General features: G+C 64.7%; 1 protein-coding gene across 2 annotated transcripts; it reads left to right on the forward strand.

The window, feature by feature from the left end:
* Positions 1 to 1,821: 1,821 nt before the first annotated feature.
* On the forward strand, positions 1,822 to 17,484 carry CYP2W1 (cytochrome P450 family 2 subfamily W member 1). Of its 2 annotated transcripts, XM_070231344.1 has the most exons (10): positions 1,822 to 1,949; positions 6,086 to 6,268; positions 8,906 to 9,068; positions 9,441 to 9,590; positions 9,661 to 9,818; positions 10,847 to 11,020; positions 11,312 to 11,450; positions 11,577 to 11,761; positions 12,108 to 12,249; positions 12,507 to 17,484. In XM_070231344.1, the coding sequence occupies exons 2-10, from the start codon at positions 6,248 to 6,250 to the stop codon at positions 12,701 to 12,703; spliced, it is 1,329 nt and encodes a 442-aa protein (XP_070087445.1). In that variant the 5' UTR covers positions 1,822 to 1,949; positions 6,086 to 6,247; the 3' UTR covers positions 12,704 to 17,484. The 2 variants fall into 2 exon arrangements, with proteins under 2 accessions (XP_070087445.1, XP_014585311.3); XM_014729825.3 differs by lacking the exons at positions 1,822 to 1,949; positions 6,086 to 6,268 and adding an exon at positions 6,857 to 7,551.
* The last annotated feature ends 15 nt before the right edge of the window (positions 17,485 to 17,499 follow it).

A 17,499-nucleotide genomic window follows, 5' to 3' on the forward strand; every position in this document is an offset into this window, starting at 1 on the left:
CACGCCCTGGATCTCGGTGCCTGGGGTGGGATTCTGCTCTGCGTGTCCGGGACAAGCACGGCGCTGGCACTGGATGTTGCTGGGCCGGACAGCGGGGGTCCGCAGGGAGAGCCCGTTCCAGTTGTCAGGGGTTCGATCGGCCTGGGGCTCTGGGCCCACTTAAAACGACAAAAGGAGAACTGCCCCTTGTTCTTGCCATATAAACAACCGCTTTGCACTGCCGGCACCAGGGGGCTGCGAGCGGGGTTGTTCGTTAATACGTTTCCAGGGCTGTGAACAATGGAGCTTTTATTACCCAGCAAATAGCCCTTTTCCACTCGACTAGCTCTCACCACTTAGCGGTAACGGGGACAGCCCTCCCCACACGGTCGCCCGCAGCCTCTCAGTCTAGTGGCCCTGAGGGACCGCTGAAGCATTGGAGACCCGGTGACCGCAAGGTGACAGCCGGCTTTTAATTGACAGGTCTATACTCGGCAAAGGATTGTTGCTTTATACAAGACACTTAGCTGGCAGAGAAGGGAAGTGATTTTGGAAGGCGTCTCTGTGCTGGGCTCTTTTGCATGGGATCTCGGGACCCAGAACAGTGCCCGGCGCACAGTAGGGGTTCAGCTCATATGTCTTAAAGAATGAGCCCAGCTGGGCAGGTGTGTTACCCTCATCTCACACACGGAGAAGCACAGAGGTCAAGGCGCTTGCCGGAGGTTATGCACCCAGTGGATGAGGTATTCACCACGGGGACAGGCAGCCCTGACTCGGTGGCGTGAAATGGCAGTGTCATTCGCTCTGCTCGTGCACTGTGGGCGGGCCTTGGTGGGGACAGCCCCGTGTGGCCTCGGGCTGGAGGACCCCCTTTGAGATGGTGCGCTCAGGCCACAGGGAGCCTGACCAGGGTCCCGTGGGCTGTGGCTCCTCTGCGTGTGGCTGCGTGGGCTTCCTCACAGCACAGCGGCCAAATCCTACGTGCCAGGACCCCAAGGGAAGCAGGTGGAACCTGTGTCGCCTCGGCCATGGTCATGAGCCCCCACCCAGGCTCCAGGGCAGGGACCCTGCTCTTGATGGGAGGAGGGCAAATTATATGAAGAGCTCGTGGGCTGGGCGATGTTCCCGTGGCCGTGGCTGGAAGGTGTCACCCACCGCCCTGACACGTGGAGGGGCTGAGTGTGGAATGAGGTCCATGTAACTCCAAACCCTTCTGGGGAACACTCCCCACCCTCGGGTGTCAAGGTCAGTGTGACCTAAGCCAGCCAGTCAGAGCATTGCGTCCCCCTGGCCACTGGGATTGCTCAGGGCTGGGCATCTGGCCGGCTGGGCCTGGCCAATCAAGTCGGACCAGAACAATCCCCAGGCTTCCGATTGAGCACCAGCATGGAGCCCCCGGAACCTCCCACTGGACCACAGCTGGGAGGAGGCGGGGTAGGGCGGCAGACACCCAGAGCAGAGAGCCCATCGAGAAGGAAGCCACCCACCCAAGAAGGGAGGGGGATCCATCCGAATCCTTATGACCTCATCCAGCCCCTGGATCGATCCTTGCCTGAAGCCAGCTGTGACTGATCTTTCCACTTTAATAAATTCTGCTGTCAAAGCATAATTTTCAAAGGGCTGAGAACATAGTTCTCAGACAAATATATACCGAGCGCGTGTCCAGTTGTATTTAACCCATTAACGGGGGAACTTGGCTAGGTGGCAAAGCTGACTCAAAGAAGATGCCAGAACCCTGATGGATGCACACCTAGGCCAAGGAAAAGCAGGAAAGCGGGATGAGATGGACGAGATGGACACAGCACTGGTTAATATCTTACAGGATGATAAAACCACGACCTTTGGGATGATCTTTTCTGCCAGAAAGAAATCATTTACACTTTTACAGGAAAAAAAAATCGCTTGCAGCTTCCGTGTTTTCTACGAGTGAAGGTCTAGCTTTATGGCCCGGGCCCCGTCAGGAATAAAGGGTAAGTCAGATAAAGCGAGCTCCCGGGAGGGTCGAGCGATGCTTAGGCAGGCTGGCCAGACGACAACCTGGAGGCTGACGGTGGAGGGACACGGGGTCACCCGTTTGCCCCATTTCTGAATGCTGCTTCTCTGAGTCTCCCGGGGCTGCCGTAATAAAGGACCACAAACGGGGGGCTTAAACACCACAAGCTTATCCGCACCCCACTCTGGAGGCCAGAAGTCTGAAATCCAGGTGTCGCAGGGCCGCGCTCCGTCTGGCGGCTCCCAGGGAGGGTCTTTCCTGTTCCTCCAGCTCCTGGGGCTCCCGGCCCCCTTGGCTCGTGGCTGCATCCTCCATCTCTGCCTCTGTCATGGCATAGCTGTCTTCCCTCTGAGCCTCTGTCTCCTAGGGCCCACCCTCATCCAGGATGACCTTGTCTGAACTCGATCATGTCTGCAAAGACCCTGTCTCCAAATAAGGTCACATTGTGAGGTTCTGGGTAGACATGAATTGCGGGGGGATACCATCTGACCCAGGACGCCGCTCCAGCCAGTTTGGGGCTCTTTTCCCCTATAAAGCGTCCCGACTGGCACAGAACGGTTGGGTTCAGATGCATGAGTCACGAGGAAGGCCCCACGTGGGCGGCTGGAGGGGCCTTTCCAGAAGCCAGGAGCTGTGGGCAGGACCTCGAAGCGAGGGAGTCGTGAGCTTGAAAACCATTCTTGGTGCTGAGAAAACGGGCATGCTGGCCTCCAGAGGAGGTGTGGACAGAGAAGAGGGAGGGCGGGACGGAGCCCGGAAGCCCCCTTAGCGTGTGGCATCGGATGTTGGGGGTGGGGGCATGGAGGCGCAGCGAGAGGACGGGGCACCCAGAGCAAGGCCCCGGGAGGTGGGGGCTCCTCCTGGCGACCTCTATCATGGGCGCCCTTGGGTGGGTGGGTGGGTGGGTGGGGGCAAGGACATTGCCGAGCCCGGTGGGTACGTCCACCAGGATCCAACAAGGAGCAACCTCTAGGCTCAGGGCCCCGTTTCTAGGAATTGATTTGACAGCATCCCTTGCAGCTGTGCCCAAAGATGCTTGCACGCAGACTTTTCAGCAGGAAGTCTTAACAGCGGAAGGCGCATCGCGCGCCCAGCCCAGAGACGAGGCAACAGTTACAGAGGGGGTGGCGTCCGTCTGACCTCGGCCACACGGTTACCTTAAAAATAAAGGCAAGAACAGAGGGAGGAGGGGCCCAGGGGCAGAAGGAAGCTCGTGACACACGGGAGGGGGACTCCCCTCACCGAGGGCCCTGGGAGACTTGGGGACGTTCCCACTGGTGTGTCCGTTATCCACGTAAATGGATAAACGTCCCGACTAACAGCTACACACATACACACGAGACTCCGCCAAACACGCAGTGGGTTGACTGGCAGCACCGCCAAGGATATGCCCACCCGGTCCTTGCCAGCGTGACTAAGGTGAGGACCTGAAGGTGCGCTCACCCTGCATCACGGGGGCCAAGGAGCGCCAGCAGCCGCCAGGAGCTGGAAGAGGCAGGAAGGCCCGCCCCGCAGTGCAGACAACTCTCCACGCAGGACGGACTTCTGTTGTTTGAAACACCCGGTCTCTGGAGGGAAGGTGGCCCTGGGGGCCACCGTCAGGGACCTCCCAAGGCCGGGCCATACCGTCAGCAGGGTCTGCCATATTCGGGACCCACGGACACTGCAGACAGCGGCCCGGCCTGCCCCCCTGCAGGGAGGACTGACCCCGAGCTGCCCCAGAAGGGACGAGGGGCTCTGGAAGGATCCATCTGGAGTCGGGGCTCCCAGAAGGAGGACTTTGAGAGCAATCAGGACAGGCGCTCATCCCATGGACTCTTCTAGAACCTCGGCCCTCCCCCATCCAGTTCCCTGCTCTGGCCTCAGGACTCCCCTAAGGGGCTAAAGCTGTGCGACTCCAGAGCTCACAGGTTGTGGCCTCTGACCCGAATGCCCACTCCTGAAGCTTACACATGCGCGTTCATTCCCTGCCATCCAGGGGTCCAAAGTCCGAGCCGGCTCCCAGGGCTGCAATCCGGGCATGGCTGGTTCCTCTGGAGGCTCCCGGGCTCGGCCCGGCCTCCACCCATCCCCAGGCCTCCCACGTGGTCCCTTTTCTGGCTCACCTCCTCCTCCTCCTCCTTCTGGGCCCTGAATCCCCTGGGCCCACGGATGGTCCAGGATCATCTCCCCACCCCAAGATCAGCTCCATTTTCTGCCTTCCATTCCCTCTGCCAAGGAACCTGCCGTGGTCACAGGCTCTGGGGATCAGGACGTGGACGTTCTGGGGGCCGTCATTCTGCCGACTGCCCTGCTTCCCAAACCCTGGCCTCTCTGCCATCCAAGTCCCTGGCTGTGACCTCTGGGACGGGCAGAACTGTAGGTCAGGGGTGCAGGGCGGGGTGAGCCCAGGTAGCGGGGTGGGCCTGCTTCACGTTTTAACTGACACCCATGTCGCCCAGATTTGACTCTGATGACCCTGAGCCTCAGCCCTGCCGGACGGGCTCTGAGAAGCTCCAGGTGGCCTCCCCCGCCACCCGGTCCATTGGGCCCCACGCTCAGGGGCCAGTCTGCCAGGTTCCCACAGTCCCATGCTGCTGGCTCGTCCACACTAAATCCTAGCAGCCAACCGCCCACCAGGATCAGGATGCCCAGGGTGCAGACTGGGCAGACTGAGGCTCAGAGACAGGGAGCCACTGCCCCAGGAGGCACAGCTTGTGAGCAAGTGGCAGGAATCCGATGGATGCATCTGGTCCCCAAGCTTGCGCCCTTCACCTTACGCACCCGCCTCGCTGGACAGTGGGACACTGAAAAGACAGCCGGTCAAAGTGCTCGGTACCGAGAGGAGTAGTGGGTGCTATGGGGCCCCGCCCTGATCCCGCTTGCCCACTGACACACCCGGCGGCCCAGTGGGGGCTGCTAATGCCTCACAGCTGAGCCCTGCTTCCTTCTCTGAGAAATGGGGGTGACCACGGTAGGCTGCCAGGAAGAGCTCACGGGTCCTGCAGGCCGCACACCAGATCTCGTCTCAGCAGGGACCTGGTTCCAGAGGGTCCACCTGCACAGCCGCCCCACCTGCTCCTCAGGTGCCCAGGAGGGCTGCGCCAAGAGCTGGGTCTTGTGCCCAGAGCGATTCGTAGGCGCCCAGGCCTCACTGAGCTGAAGGAGGAGGGTGTAGAAACACACACACACACACGCGCGCGCGCGTGCGCATGGACCCCGTGTTCCTGGCCTCCAGCGCCTCCTGCCAGAGCATCCTTCCTGGCTCAGTCCCCTCATGGCTCCCACAGCTGCGATTAGGGCCAGCCAGCTCTCCTTCCTCACGCTGCCTGCATGGCCCCTGCTTGCTCACATTCCAGGCTTCGCACAGGCTGTTCCTTCTGCCAGAATGCCCTTCCCGCTGTGACTGGCCTCTCCAGCTCCAACGCCCGGGGCGTTGTTGGTGGCAAAGCCACTGCCACATGGGCTTCCCCCGCTGCGCCCTGGGGGCCCTTTTAGGATCACCTGCAGCCCTAGCTGCTGGCTCAGCCTGGCACACACTGGGTGGGGGGGCTCCATACATGCTTCCTGAACGAATTCAGTGAACTGTCCTGGGCCGACAGTGTGACTTCCCGACGGGCCTTCCACTGGTGCAAAGATGAGCTGACAGCCCAGAGGCAAGGCGGCGGGAGAGAAAGCTTGCCAGCAAGGGGAAGACAGCGGACTGGTGCCCTAGAGAACCATCTTACAACCACAACCTCCGGAAGCAGCTATATAGGGCAAACGGGCTGGAAAAGGGGCGTCTCAGGATGTCGGCCATCTGCTGTTGAGTCCCTGAGATTCCAGATCATCACCGGTGACGGCACCAGCGGAGGGCTTTTTCCCAGAGGACATCTCTGGGAAAACTTGGAGAGCTCAGTTATCGCCCTGTTGGAATAGGGAGCTCACCGTACAAGCCGAGGCCGTGAAAAGGGCAGAGCACGCATCTCTCTCACACGCAGGTGCCTGCTGAGCTAGGCTACGTGCAAACTAGAGCATTGCTGACAAGGAGGCGGGTGTCCTGTGGACTGGGGTCGTTGGGGTCCTAACACGGTTCCCCCTATCAGATGGCTTCCCTTATGCTAACCTATGTCAACCACGGGTGGTGTATCTTAGCTTTCAGGCGGCGCTGACAACAGGACCCCCAGCCGGTGTGCTCAGCAGCAGCCCTGGTACCAGGCGCTCAGCCCGCACGACCCAGAGGCCCGGAGGATAGCGAGCTGTCCTCCCTCGCGGCAGCCCCACGGCTGTGCGACAGGATGGTCCTCCTGCGCGGTGATGAGAGTCCAGTTGCAGGAGGTGTGCAAATCGAGGCTGGGAGGGGGTGGGGGCCCTCAGGCTGCCTCGGCTCTGGGGTTTGTGCAGGGGCATGGACGGCACCCCGGGAGACAGGCCCCAGGTGAGGGGCCCGGCCGGCAGGGATGGGGTTCCAGCTGCCTCATGTCAGGGCAGGAGGCTCGAAGCAGGCCCAGCCACTTCTGGTGCCAACAGCCCCCCCGCCCCTCGCAGCTCCTTGACAAAGTGGCACCTCCTCCCCTCCCAGCTGGGCCTCCAGGGTTTCGGGGACCAGAGTGCAGCACAGACGGACAGGGCCTCATAACCCCCGCCACCTGTCGCCCAGCGGGCCCTGCCCCAGCCCCAGCACCACTAGCAGAGTGGGCCCCTCTGGGCGGCCAGCCCCCGCCCCGCCCCTCGCTGTCCCAGGGCAGGCCGGTGCCTCCTGCCCAGGTGACTGTGCTCACAAAGCCACTGAGCGGGCAAGCTTGCTGTCCGAGGCTTGGTGGGGACACGGCTGGTGCCTCCGAAGGCCCTGGATTTGAGGGGTTTGCTGTGTAGACCCTCGTGGGCACCCCGGGGTCTCCAGGCCTGGTGTTCCCCCACTGGCCCTGTCAGAGAGGAAGGAGCTGGCGGACACAGGTGGTGGCGGGTTGAGGAGACCCACGGACCTCCGGTTCCAGGGATCCTGCCAAGGGGGGCCAAGCGTGGGGAAGGCGGGGGCTCCTCCCTCAGAACTAGGACCCGGGTCCCAAAGCCCAGGGAGCTCTGGTTCTGATGGGGAGACCGAGGCAGAGGGCCGAGACCTGCCAGGAGGGGCAGCCCGGCCACCATGCAGTGTTCTCTCCAGCAAGGAAAGGGACGAGGGTGCCCCAAGCCCCGGGTCTGGACACCGGCCCCCCAGACAGCAGCCCGTCCCACAGCTCCCTGCCACCGACTCGACCCCACATTCCACACACGCCTGTCGCTTTAAGCCGCCTGGCTGTCCCCTGCAAACTGCTCGTTCCACATTCTCGGGGTGGTGGGGGTGGGTGGGGTGCCGGCACGCCCTCGCGGAGGCCCATAAGGCTCAGGGTGGGGACGGCGGCCCCGGGAGGGGAGCTGGGGCCTCGGCAGCCGTCCGCATGGCCCTGCTGCTTCTGGGGTTCCTCGGGCTCCTGGGCCTCCTGGGGCTCTGGGGGCTGCTCCGCACCTGCGCCCGCGCCCCGGCCCCCACCCCTCGCTGGCCCCCTGGGCCTCGCCCGCTGCCGCTCATTGGGAACCTGCACTTGCTGCGGGTGTCGCAAATGGACCGGTCACTAATGCAGGTAGGTCAGGGCAGCCCCGTCCTGCCGCTCGGCTCCCGCCACCTGGGCCCAGAACCGGGCTCCCCACCCGCCTCCCCAGCCCTGGCTCGGGGAAGCTGCGCCCTCGTCTTCCAGGACCCCTGTGACCGGCACAGGAGGCCTGAGTGCCCACCCTGCCTTGGGGAAGAGAAAGCCACCCCCCCACACAGGGAAGCAGACGGGCTAGCTAAGGAGCAGGGGGCCGGGAGTGGCAGGCCAGGAGGCCTCCCTGGAGGAGGTGGCATGTGAGGATTTGGTGAGAGCCTGAGGGAGGGCCAGGTTTGGGGGCAGTGGAGGGGAGGAGGCGGGTGCTCCCAGGAGCAGCATGGCACAGCAGAGGCCCAGCACCGGAAGGAACCTGGCCCTGCGCACGGACGTGCCTCGGGGGCCCTCCCTGCGGCCAGGAGCCTGCCGGGCCGGGGTGAAGTGGAGGTGCAGGCCGGCCCCGCCCCGTGAGGCCACCCAGGCAAGCCGCCCCAGCCGCAGCTCCCTTGCCCCATGTGCTCCTGCTCCCGGAAGCCACCGACATGGCTGCCCGGTGGCTCCCCAGGCCCTGCAGGTTGGCGGAAGGGGGCTGCAGCCCTGGCTCCTCAGGGCAGCTGCTGCTGACCCACGAAGTGCCCTGGCCTGAAGCAGCTGCCCCCAGGCTCTCAGGCCCTGTGCCCAGGGCGGGCCCCAAGGCCACCGTCCTGTGCTGGAAGGAGCGGCCCGGCCCTCAGTGCACGGGATCCACAGCAACTCACTTCCTGCCTCCCGGCCTCCGCGTCCTCACCCATAAAATGGGGACACACCAGCCCTCGCCCAGGGCAGGGATGCCGTGAGGACTGGGGGGACGGCACACTTGGAGGCCCCAGAGGCCCGTCCTTGCCGGGCATGCTCGTGTGTCCTCACACTGGGCGGGGGAGGCCGGCCTGAGACACACTGGCCATTCGGGGCTGCAGGGGATGGAGTCCATCAGGCCCGCTCCCTGTGCAGACCCTGGGCTTCCAGTTCAGGCCGTGCAACAGCCAGCCCTCCCACGCTGCTCATCCTGGGCCACAGGAGAGCCCCCTCCAGTGTGTCCCCTGAGAAGAGAAACCCATGACGGCCACCCCCAGCACCTTCCTGGAGGGGATGGCAGGGGGCTCTGCAGGGTCTGGCTGGAGACTGCCCCCTGGGGCCCTGCTCCAGCCAAACACACCTCCCCATGGCGGCCCCGGGGCCTTTGCTCATGCTGCCCCCACCTGGGCTGCCCGGGTTCCGAATCTCCTAGTGTCTGTCCTGCATGGGTGTGGCCTGAGGGGCCACAGGGGACCTGGAAGGACACCGTTTGGTGATCCCTGCCTGTCCCCGGCAGCTCTCAGAGCAGTACGGGCCGGTGTTCACCGTCCACCTGGGGCTCCAGAAAACAGTGGTGCTGACCGGCTACGAGGCAGTGAGGGAGGCCCTGGTGGGCACTGGGCAGGAGCTGGCCGACCGGCCCCCCATTGCCATCTTCCAGCTCATCCAGGGAGGCGGCGGTAGGTGTGCAGTGGGGGGCAGGGTGGAGTTGGAGGGAGCAGGGGCCAGCTCTGCTCCTGGGGGCCTGCTGGGCATGGGATCCCCTGGTCCCAGGAGGAGTGGGGGCCCAAGGAGAGAGGCCCCTCCCTTGAGGCAGCAGGAGACAGTGCCCCCGGAGTGGCTCGTGGGGAGGGACAGGGTGTCCACATGGCAGGCCAAGGGCACAAGGCACCACGGCGCACCAATGGGGGATGGGCCAGCCGAGGCCAGGTACCCGAGAGCAGACCGGGGGAGGGCAGTGAGGCCCAGCGAGGCCCCAGACCCGGGCCCACCCCCACTCGCTCCCTGCCTGCGCCACCAGCAGCCGCTCACCGCCTGTGTCTGGCCCGTAGGTGTCTTCTTCTCATCCGGGCCGCGCTGGAGGGCCGCCCGCCAGTTCACCGTGCGCACCCTCCACCGCCTGGGCGTGGGGAGGGGGCCTGCGGCCAACAAGGTCCTGCAGGAGCTGAGGTGCCTTACGGTGCAGCTGGACGGCTATGGAGGTGAGTGGGGCCAGGGCACCCCCTTCCCCGGGGTCCCGTCCCCGCTGAGGTCTGTCTCCCCTGCCCGCAGGCCGGCCCTTCCCCCTGGCCCTGCTCGGCTGGGCTCCCTCCAACGTCACCTTCACGCTCCTCTTCGGCCAGCGGTTCGACTACCGGGATCCCGTGTTCGTGGCCCTGCTGGGCCTCATCGATGAGGTCATGGTCCTCTTGGGGACCCCTGGCCTGCAGGTGAGAGGTCGCTGCTCCCGGCCTCGGGGTGGGGGGCAGGGAGCTGAGCGCCGGCTTGAGGCCGGGGTGGGAGGGGGTCCCAGCACTGCCCCTGTCCCCCTGCAGAAGCAGCGCTGGATTCAGAGCTGGGAGGCCCGGGGCACGGCCTGTCTCTGACATCGATTGGCCATGGGCCCTGGGGCCAGTCCCCTGTGCTCCCTGGGAAACGAGGGGGCTGGGGTAGGGGACCCCAGCTCCCATCCTTGCACCTTCCCGTCAGCAACAGACGCACCTGTTCAAAGGAGGGGGGAGCCTCTCGGGTCCTCAGGCTTCCGTCCAAACTCTAACTCGCTCCTGGTCGGTGGGGGGGGGGAGGGGGGGCCCGGACGTCCTCTGGGCAGGAAGACGGCCGCCTGGAGAAAGCCAGGGTGGCCGGGTCCAACCGGGGGGCCCCTGGAGGCTGGAGGCAGAAGGTCAGCGTGGCTCCGAGGGCAACAGAACGCTGCTCCCCGGCCTCCGTTCCCGTGCCAGCTCCTCGGTACCGAGATGCCCTGGGTAACTGTCGCCAGGGACCACAGCTGTCTCGGGGGCACAGTGGTGCTGGTGTGGCCGGGACGGCAGGTGACACTTACTGAGCGCCGACGGCACGTGTGGCCCCTCCGCTGACCTGGTCAGACACACTCGCCCTGAGCGCTTTCGCATTAACGACTGGTGGCAGGGTCAGTGTTTCCATAGCGAGGACCCTAGCCCCTTCTCTGTCTTGCCCACTCTGGTGGATGGAGAGCGGGGGCCCGAGACCCCCAGTGTGTCACTGTCGGGCGGCTCCTCCTGCCCGCGCTGGACGGGGTTTCCTCTGAGTCCTGGGGCTGCTGGTCCCACCCGGGGCGAGGGACCCCTTGCTCTGAGTGGGACGCCCTCTTGTGGCCGCGAGCGCCACCCGCCCCCAGCACATCTGCAGGGCCCCGTGAACACACGGTGGCAGCATGGCCCCGCCCCTCACCCCTCTGCGCCCTCGCCCCCCACCTCGCTGTCTTGCCCTCTGCCCCCAGCTGTTCAACATCTACCCCTGGCTCGGGACCCTCCTCCAGCTGCACCGGCCCGTCCTGCGGAAGATCGAGGAGGTGCGAGCCATCCTGAGCACCCTCCTGGAGGCCCGGCGGCCATCCACGCCCAGGAGAGGCCCCGTGCAGAGCTACATGGATGCTCTGATCCAGGAGGGCCAGGTGTGGGTGAGACGACCCCAGGAGGACTGGGGTTGGGGAGGGGTCCACGCTAGTCCTGCGCCATGCTCCTCCACCTCCTGGCTGGGGGCCTCCCTGAGCCTCAGTCTCCTCATCTGTGAAACGGGGCATTCGCACAGTGCGGCCTCAGGGAGCAGTTGGGAGGTCTCGGTGAGCCCAGAACGCAGTCAGTGCCCAGCGGGTCCTGGCTCCGTCCTTCCTGCCCTAGCTCCACCTTCTACCCTTTTCTCGAGCCCAGGCTCCAGCTGAGCCCCGCCCCACCCACCTCTGCAGGGGAAAGACCCCACGGGCCTGTTTGCTGAGGCCAACATGGTGGCCTGTGCCCTGGACATGGTCATGGCTGGTACGGAGACCACCTCAGCCACACTGCAGTGGGCTGCCCTCCTGATGGGCAAGCACCCGAGCGTGCAGGGTGAGCCCCGGGCCCCTCATGCCCGCCCCCGGCCAGGATGGCCTCTCGTGCCCAGTGGGTGGGGTCCCCCGGGGCCGAGGGGATGGAGGATCCCGGGAACACTGGCGCCCACCCTCTCGCCTGCAGGCCGGGTGCAGGAGGAGCTGGACCGTGTGCTGGGGCCCGAGCGGCTCCCCCGGCTGGAGGACCAGCGGTCACTGCCCTACACCAACGCCGTGCTGCACGAGGTCCAGAGGTTCATCACTCTCCTGCCCCACGTGGCCCGCTGCACGGCGGCCGACACCCAGCTGTGCGGCTACCAGCTCCCCAAGGTGGGAGGGCCAGGCCTCGGCTGCGCCCTGGGCCCCTCCTGGACCCTGATGATGCCCAGGGGTCCCTGTGGGGGGCAGCAAAGGGGCCTCAGAAACAGGAGGGGGGCAGATCTCGGCCTTACAGCCCCCTGCAGCCTGGTGCTTCCCCTTGCCATGTGGCTGGTGGGTCACCTGGCCTCGCTGGTGCCACTGGGTGCCTCGCCTGTGACGTGGGGCTCACGCTGGCCACAGCAGGTGTGCAGGAGCCGAACCCTCGAGCAGACCTCCTCCTGGTGGGCCGAGGGCCCCCCCCCTTCCTGTCTCCCCGGGGGCCTCTCTCAGTGCTCCCCCTGCACCTTGCCCACAGGGCACGCCCGTGGTCCCCCTGCTGAGCTCTGTGCTCCTAGACAAGACGCAGTGGGCGACGCCCCACCAGTTCAACCCTGGCCACTTCCTGGACGCCGACGGGCGCTTTGTGAAGCCAGCGGCCTTCTTGCCTTTCTCTGCAGGTACCCGTGGGCCTGCCCACCAGGGCCTCGGTGGCTCGGGGCCTGTGGGGACCCCCATGCCCCCAGTCCTGGCCCCCCGTTCCTGTCCCCTCAGAGCTGACCCCAGTCCTGATGGCCCAGGCCTCACCCTCAGGTTGCCCGGTGGCTCTCCCTGGGGGACCCAGCCCCTTCACTCCAGGAGATGGCCTGGCTCGCCCGCACAGCCGTGGAAAGAGCGGGCCTGGAGCCCCCAGCCTGTGCCTCGGTTTCCCCTGCAGGCCGCCGTGTCTGTGTCGGGGAGAGCCTGGCCCGGTCAGAGCTGTTCCTGCTGTTTGCCGGCCTCCTCCAGAGGTACCGCCTGCTGCCGCCGCCCGGCCTCAGCCCCGCCACCCTGGACACCACGCCCGCACCAGCCTTCACCATGCGGCCGCCGGCCCAGGCCCTGTGCGCTGTGCCCAGGCCCCAGGGACGCTGACCGAGGGAGATCAGGCCTGTGCTGGGATAAACTCCCAGGGCTGCCGCTCCCCAGCCCCCGGCTCCCAGCTTGGGGTGCTCTGTGGATGATCGAGGCAGGACGGATGGACAGACGGCCCCTCATCGCCCCCTCACTGGGTTCATTCCTGTGGCCACCCCAGGCTGTGTATCCCAGGCTGGGCAGCCTCATCTGGGTACCGTCGGGGAGCACCGGGCCTGATCCTGTTCTTTTGAAGGCCCTGGGCCTCTTCCAGGCTCCCCACCTGGTACTGTGGGACCTCTTCCTCCTGTCTCCTCCCGGGGCAACCAGGGCCCCAGTGCTGAGCTGGGCTCCCTCCCCTCCCCTGATCCTCTCCCTCCTCCCTCTGCCCACAGACCCTCCCAGGTGCCCCCCATGCCCCACTGGTGCAGAATCCCCTCCTCACACCCCACGACACCTCCCCCAGGCTCCCTGCCACTTCCTCTCCCCATCTCCCCTGCACACTGCCTCCCATCTGGTCCCCACCAGGGCCAGTGTCGGCCAGGCACCCCCCACTAGGCACAGAGGTGTCCCCACCTGCAGCTGGGGTGCAGGAGACGGCAGGTGGCGGCGTTCACCCACAGGCCAGCCTCAGGCCTCAGTTCCCAGCAGGCTTGCTCTGCACCATGTCAGGCCCGGGATTGACCGGGCCCCTTGAAGACCCCACCCCCTCCTTGGAGCTCCTGGGGGCTGTGCCCAGGAGGCGCCCTGCCCTTGGAGCCAGGACCCTGAGTCCTAGGGTAACACAGAGATGCCCTCAGTGGGAGACAGGCTAGTCTAGGGACAGCCGCCACCTGGAGGATCAAGGCCCCTGCAGCGGCAAGCGGGGCTGGGCAGGAAGCATGAGTAGGAGTTTGCAGGAGGACACTGGGGGCCCCTCACCTGAGACCCCATCAACCGCACAGGTCCCTGATGCAAATGGGGAAACTGAGGCCCTGATATACCCAAAGCCCGACTCCATCCTCCCCCACACCCAGCCTGGAGCTGACTCCTAATCTCTCTGCAGGCATCCTCTCTGAGGCAAAGTGTGCAGAAGCACCAGCTGGGGGGTAGGTGGAGGGCGGGGCCGAGGACAAGGTGGGAAGTTAGCGATGCTGCTGAATTCTGCACAAATAGCCAAGGTGATGCGATGCCTGCTCCGCGGCAAGGGCTGGACATGGTGGCAGTGTGGTTTCTGCCCTCTTGGAGCTCTCGGCAGGGATGCCAGGGGCACGGGGTGGGGCACAGGGGCAGCCCGTTTCCCAGCTGGGGCCGGAGCGTCTTCCTGAAGGAGGCCCCGTCTGGTGGACACTCGGCACAGTGAGGACCGGGGGAGCATCAGATCAGCAATGATTAGAAAGTCTGACAATGCCAAGTGTCGGCAACAACGTAGGGAAGCTGCCCACAGGGGCGTGAACCAGTGAACGGGGCAACTCCCGGTGCAGCTGCAGACGGGGTGGGGGGTCCCCGTGGCCCAGGGTTCCCATGCTGGGCACCCCTGTGCACGAGGAGAGTGTCCCTCCCGGGGGAAAGGAGAAGGGTCTCTGCGTGTGCTCACAGTGGAGCGGCCCCCAAGGTTCAGAGGACAGGACCCAGGAGCCAGGACGCACGGATCTCCACACCTGGGCGGGCAGCAGGGAGCAGGGTTCCCTAATAAGTACAGGCGGGGTCCAGGCTCTGGATGCTTCCAGATGCGCCAGCTTCACGGTGGTGGGTCACCTGCACCGTTTCATTTAGGGGAAGGCTGGTGGGGGGTGACGAGCATTCGCTTTATTCTCTTCCTGTCTGTCTGAACTGACCTTCGACACCGACGGGTGGGGGAGGCAGGGCCGCGGGCGCCGTGTTCATGTTCGAGGGAAGTCCCCGACGTGATCAGCCCACATCTGACTTCATCCTGGTGAAGGAACTCAGGGCGTCCTGCAGGGCTGGAGCGGAACATTCCAGAAGGGCTGTGGGAAACGCTTTCAGGAAGCTGTCGTCTGAGACTCGGCTCCTCGGGGCGGCTCTGCCAGGCGCAGGTGGGTGTGCTCACGGGGAAAGCAGCCATCGCGGAGCCTTCGCTTTGCTGAAAACCCAGTGCCGCCCGCGCCCCGTCCGCAGTCACCTCCCGGCGGGGGATCTGGGTCCCGGCGCCGCCCACACATCCAGCTTCAGCCCCGGCGGCAGGAAGCAGACACCGAGACACTTATTCTTGGAATTTGCAAGAACAGGCGTCAAAATGAAACCACCTTCCACGGTGATTTTTCAGTTTCTCAAAAGAATCCGATCGGTTAGTCGATGTTCTATGGTAGTTGTTTTAATTTGCCAAGGAACTCGGGGAGCCCTCCTGCTGGGCGGGAAGGTGTAGACCCCAGAGGACCCTCGCAGCCCCACACACGGCCGGTTCTGCTCCCCAGTCCTTGGCTTGAGCAGGCGGGGAGCGAGGACGGGCAGAGGCCCCGCCACCATCGCCCTGGTGGGCCCTTCAGGGGAGAGGGAGACACGGGGAGGAGCCCTGAGCCTGGGGGCATCCCCCCGCCAGGGCTGAGGAGTAATCGCGGACTCCTAGGCAGCCTGGAAGGCCCTGGGTTCCCCTCACTCACAGTGGGGCGCAAAGGTGGGGTCAGGGAACCCCTTTCTGGGCAGGGGGCTCCAGAGGGGGTGGGTCTTTGTGGGGGGACGTGTCTGCAGCTCCACCCAACTGGCCAGACAGGACCTGTCAAAGCTGCATTTAACTCGTCAGCACGGGGAACGGGGACGTGGGACGTGGCTCCCAGCTGCTGGCGCCACCTCCCTCCGCACAGACGGGGGACCTGCCCACCTACCCCTCCTTGGGACGGCACTCGGTCCGGCCCTGGCCAAGTGCACAGACATCCTGGGTGGGCAAAGCCTCCACCGTGGCATCGACATCTCATATCCTAGTTGTTTTTGTTTCGTATTTTTCTTATTTTGGTGAACAGACACGACATGACATTTGCCATCCTACCCATTTTTACGTGTAGAGTTCAGTGGCATTAAGCACACTCCTGTTGTGTGCAGCCATTGCCGCCATCCATCTCCAGGACTCGTTCATCTCGTAAATCTGAAACTCGGTCCCCCTTAAACACTCACTCCCCACCCCCGACCCCAGCCCCTGGCGCCCCCCATCTACTTCCTGAATTTGAGGAGTCCAGGGCCCCACGTACGTGGGGGCACACAGCGTCTGTCCTTCCGTGTCTGGCTTAGTTCACTCAGCACAACGCCCTCAAGGTTCATCCGTGTCGTAGCAGGTGTCGGAATCTCCTTCCTGTCTAAGGTTGAGTAAATGCCACACTGTGTGGACGGACCACATTTGTTCGTCCACTCACCCGCCGACGGACACTTCCACGTTTTGGATCCTGCTTCTTGCTGGCCGCACGTCCAGGGAGCCCAGCCTCCAGGCCGCGTGATTTCGGGAGAAGCCTCTGGACGTCCATCAGGGGGGTCCCCAGTCACCATGGGTCAGAGGGGCAGACGGGCTGGACGCCAGGGCTGGGGTCACGCCGGCAGAGGGGCTCCCGGACGGCTCCCCTCGCGGCCACCTTGCCTCTGGGTGGTGAGCGGGGGAAGCTTTGGGGGCTGGCGGGCGGCTCAGGGCTGGCCCACAGCCACGCCGCATGAGGCTCACATTATCCCTCCTAAGTCGATGAAAAACACCGCCCCCGACTCCAGCTGTCAGCAATACCCCCAGAACAAACCTGGCCGTCTCAGCTCCTGGGGCCCCGGGATCCCAAGGGAGCCGCCCCCACCCCCGCAGGGGCCAACACACGTCCCGGGGCTGGGGTGGGGGGCAGGGGTCCCGGAGCCCCTCTGGCTCTGAGCCTCGAGGCTGTGGCCGTGCAGCCGCCGTCAGGGTCGTGCCGGGTGGACAGCTGCTCTGTAGTTGTGAGGGGTGAACGCTGAACACTGTGTATCTGGAAATAGAGGCGACTGCACGGGGGTGCGTCAGAGGGAAGCAAGTCGCCGAGGGTCACTTCTCGGGGTAGGAGGCTGACAGGAGACACCTGTCGGTGAGCGTTTCTTAGACATAAATTCCGGAAGAAGTAAAGTAAAAGGCACCTGCTTCCTGTGGGGGGACAGGGGCTGTGCAGCCACCACATCAGACTTTCCACTGAGTCCCACCCCTCAGCCCCATCCCCTCACCAAGCCCCCGAGGAGCGTGTCGCCAGGAGGAGCTGGTGCTTCAGTGTCCTCATGGCGTCATGCTGGGGCCAGGCTGACTGCTCCTTCCTCTCTCCTGGTGAGTGGTGGTGGGTGAAAGGGGAAACCACAGCCACCCTCAGGAAGCTTCCGGCCGGTGGCCCCTCACAGGGTTGGTGAAGCGGAGACTCAAAGACGGTCCTCAGGCATGTGGCCCCCACCCCCATGTGGCGGCCTGGCCCCAGGCTCCGACCTTCCACTTCAGCCGCCCCTAGGGTCTCATCAGAGCATCATCTCCAACCGGCATGGGGACCCCAGGAACCGCCTGGCTCCTGAGCTTGGTCCCACACCAAGCGATGCCTCTCGACAGCCTTGTCCCAGGTGACGTCACTGCATCACCTCCCTCTGCAGGAGGACACCGCAGAGAACAGCAGTTCACGCTGCGACGGGAGCTCCTGGGGAGGAAGGAGCCTCCTGGAGCCAGTGTGGGGATGGTGTGTGCTCCAGCGAGGGGAGCACCATGCTCTCCACAACCCTGTCCACTCACAGACACAAGGACTTGGTACCCAGCACATTTCCCTTTTTGACTCGGCTGCTGGGAAACCCAGGGCTGTGTTGTTGATCAAACAACCTTCCTTACTTAAAAATGATCTGCGTCTTCT

The sequence above is a fragment of the Equus caballus genome, chromosome 13, assembly GCF_041296265.1.
Source record: "Equus caballus isolate H_3958 breed thoroughbred chromosome 13, TB-T2T, whole genome shotgun sequence".
Classification (NCBI taxonomy): domain Eukaryota; kingdom Metazoa; phylum Chordata; class Mammalia; order Perissodactyla; family Equidae; genus Equus; species Equus caballus.

Bases quoted from the DNA above. Each gene is read 5' to 3' on its own strand.
- CYP2W1 (XM_014729825.3), top strand. From the start codon at position 7,369: ATGGCCCTGCTGCTTCTGGGGTTCCTCGGGCTCCTGGGCCTCCTGGGG. The intron at 7,552-8,905 runs GTAGGTCAGGGC...TGTCCCCGGCAG, and splicing joins TGGACCGGTCACTAATGCAG to CTCTCAGAGCAGTACGGGCC. The intron at 9,591-9,660 runs GTGAGTGGGGCC...CCCTGCCCGCAG, and splicing joins GCAGCTGGACGGCTATGGAG to GCCGGCCCTTCCCCCTGGCC.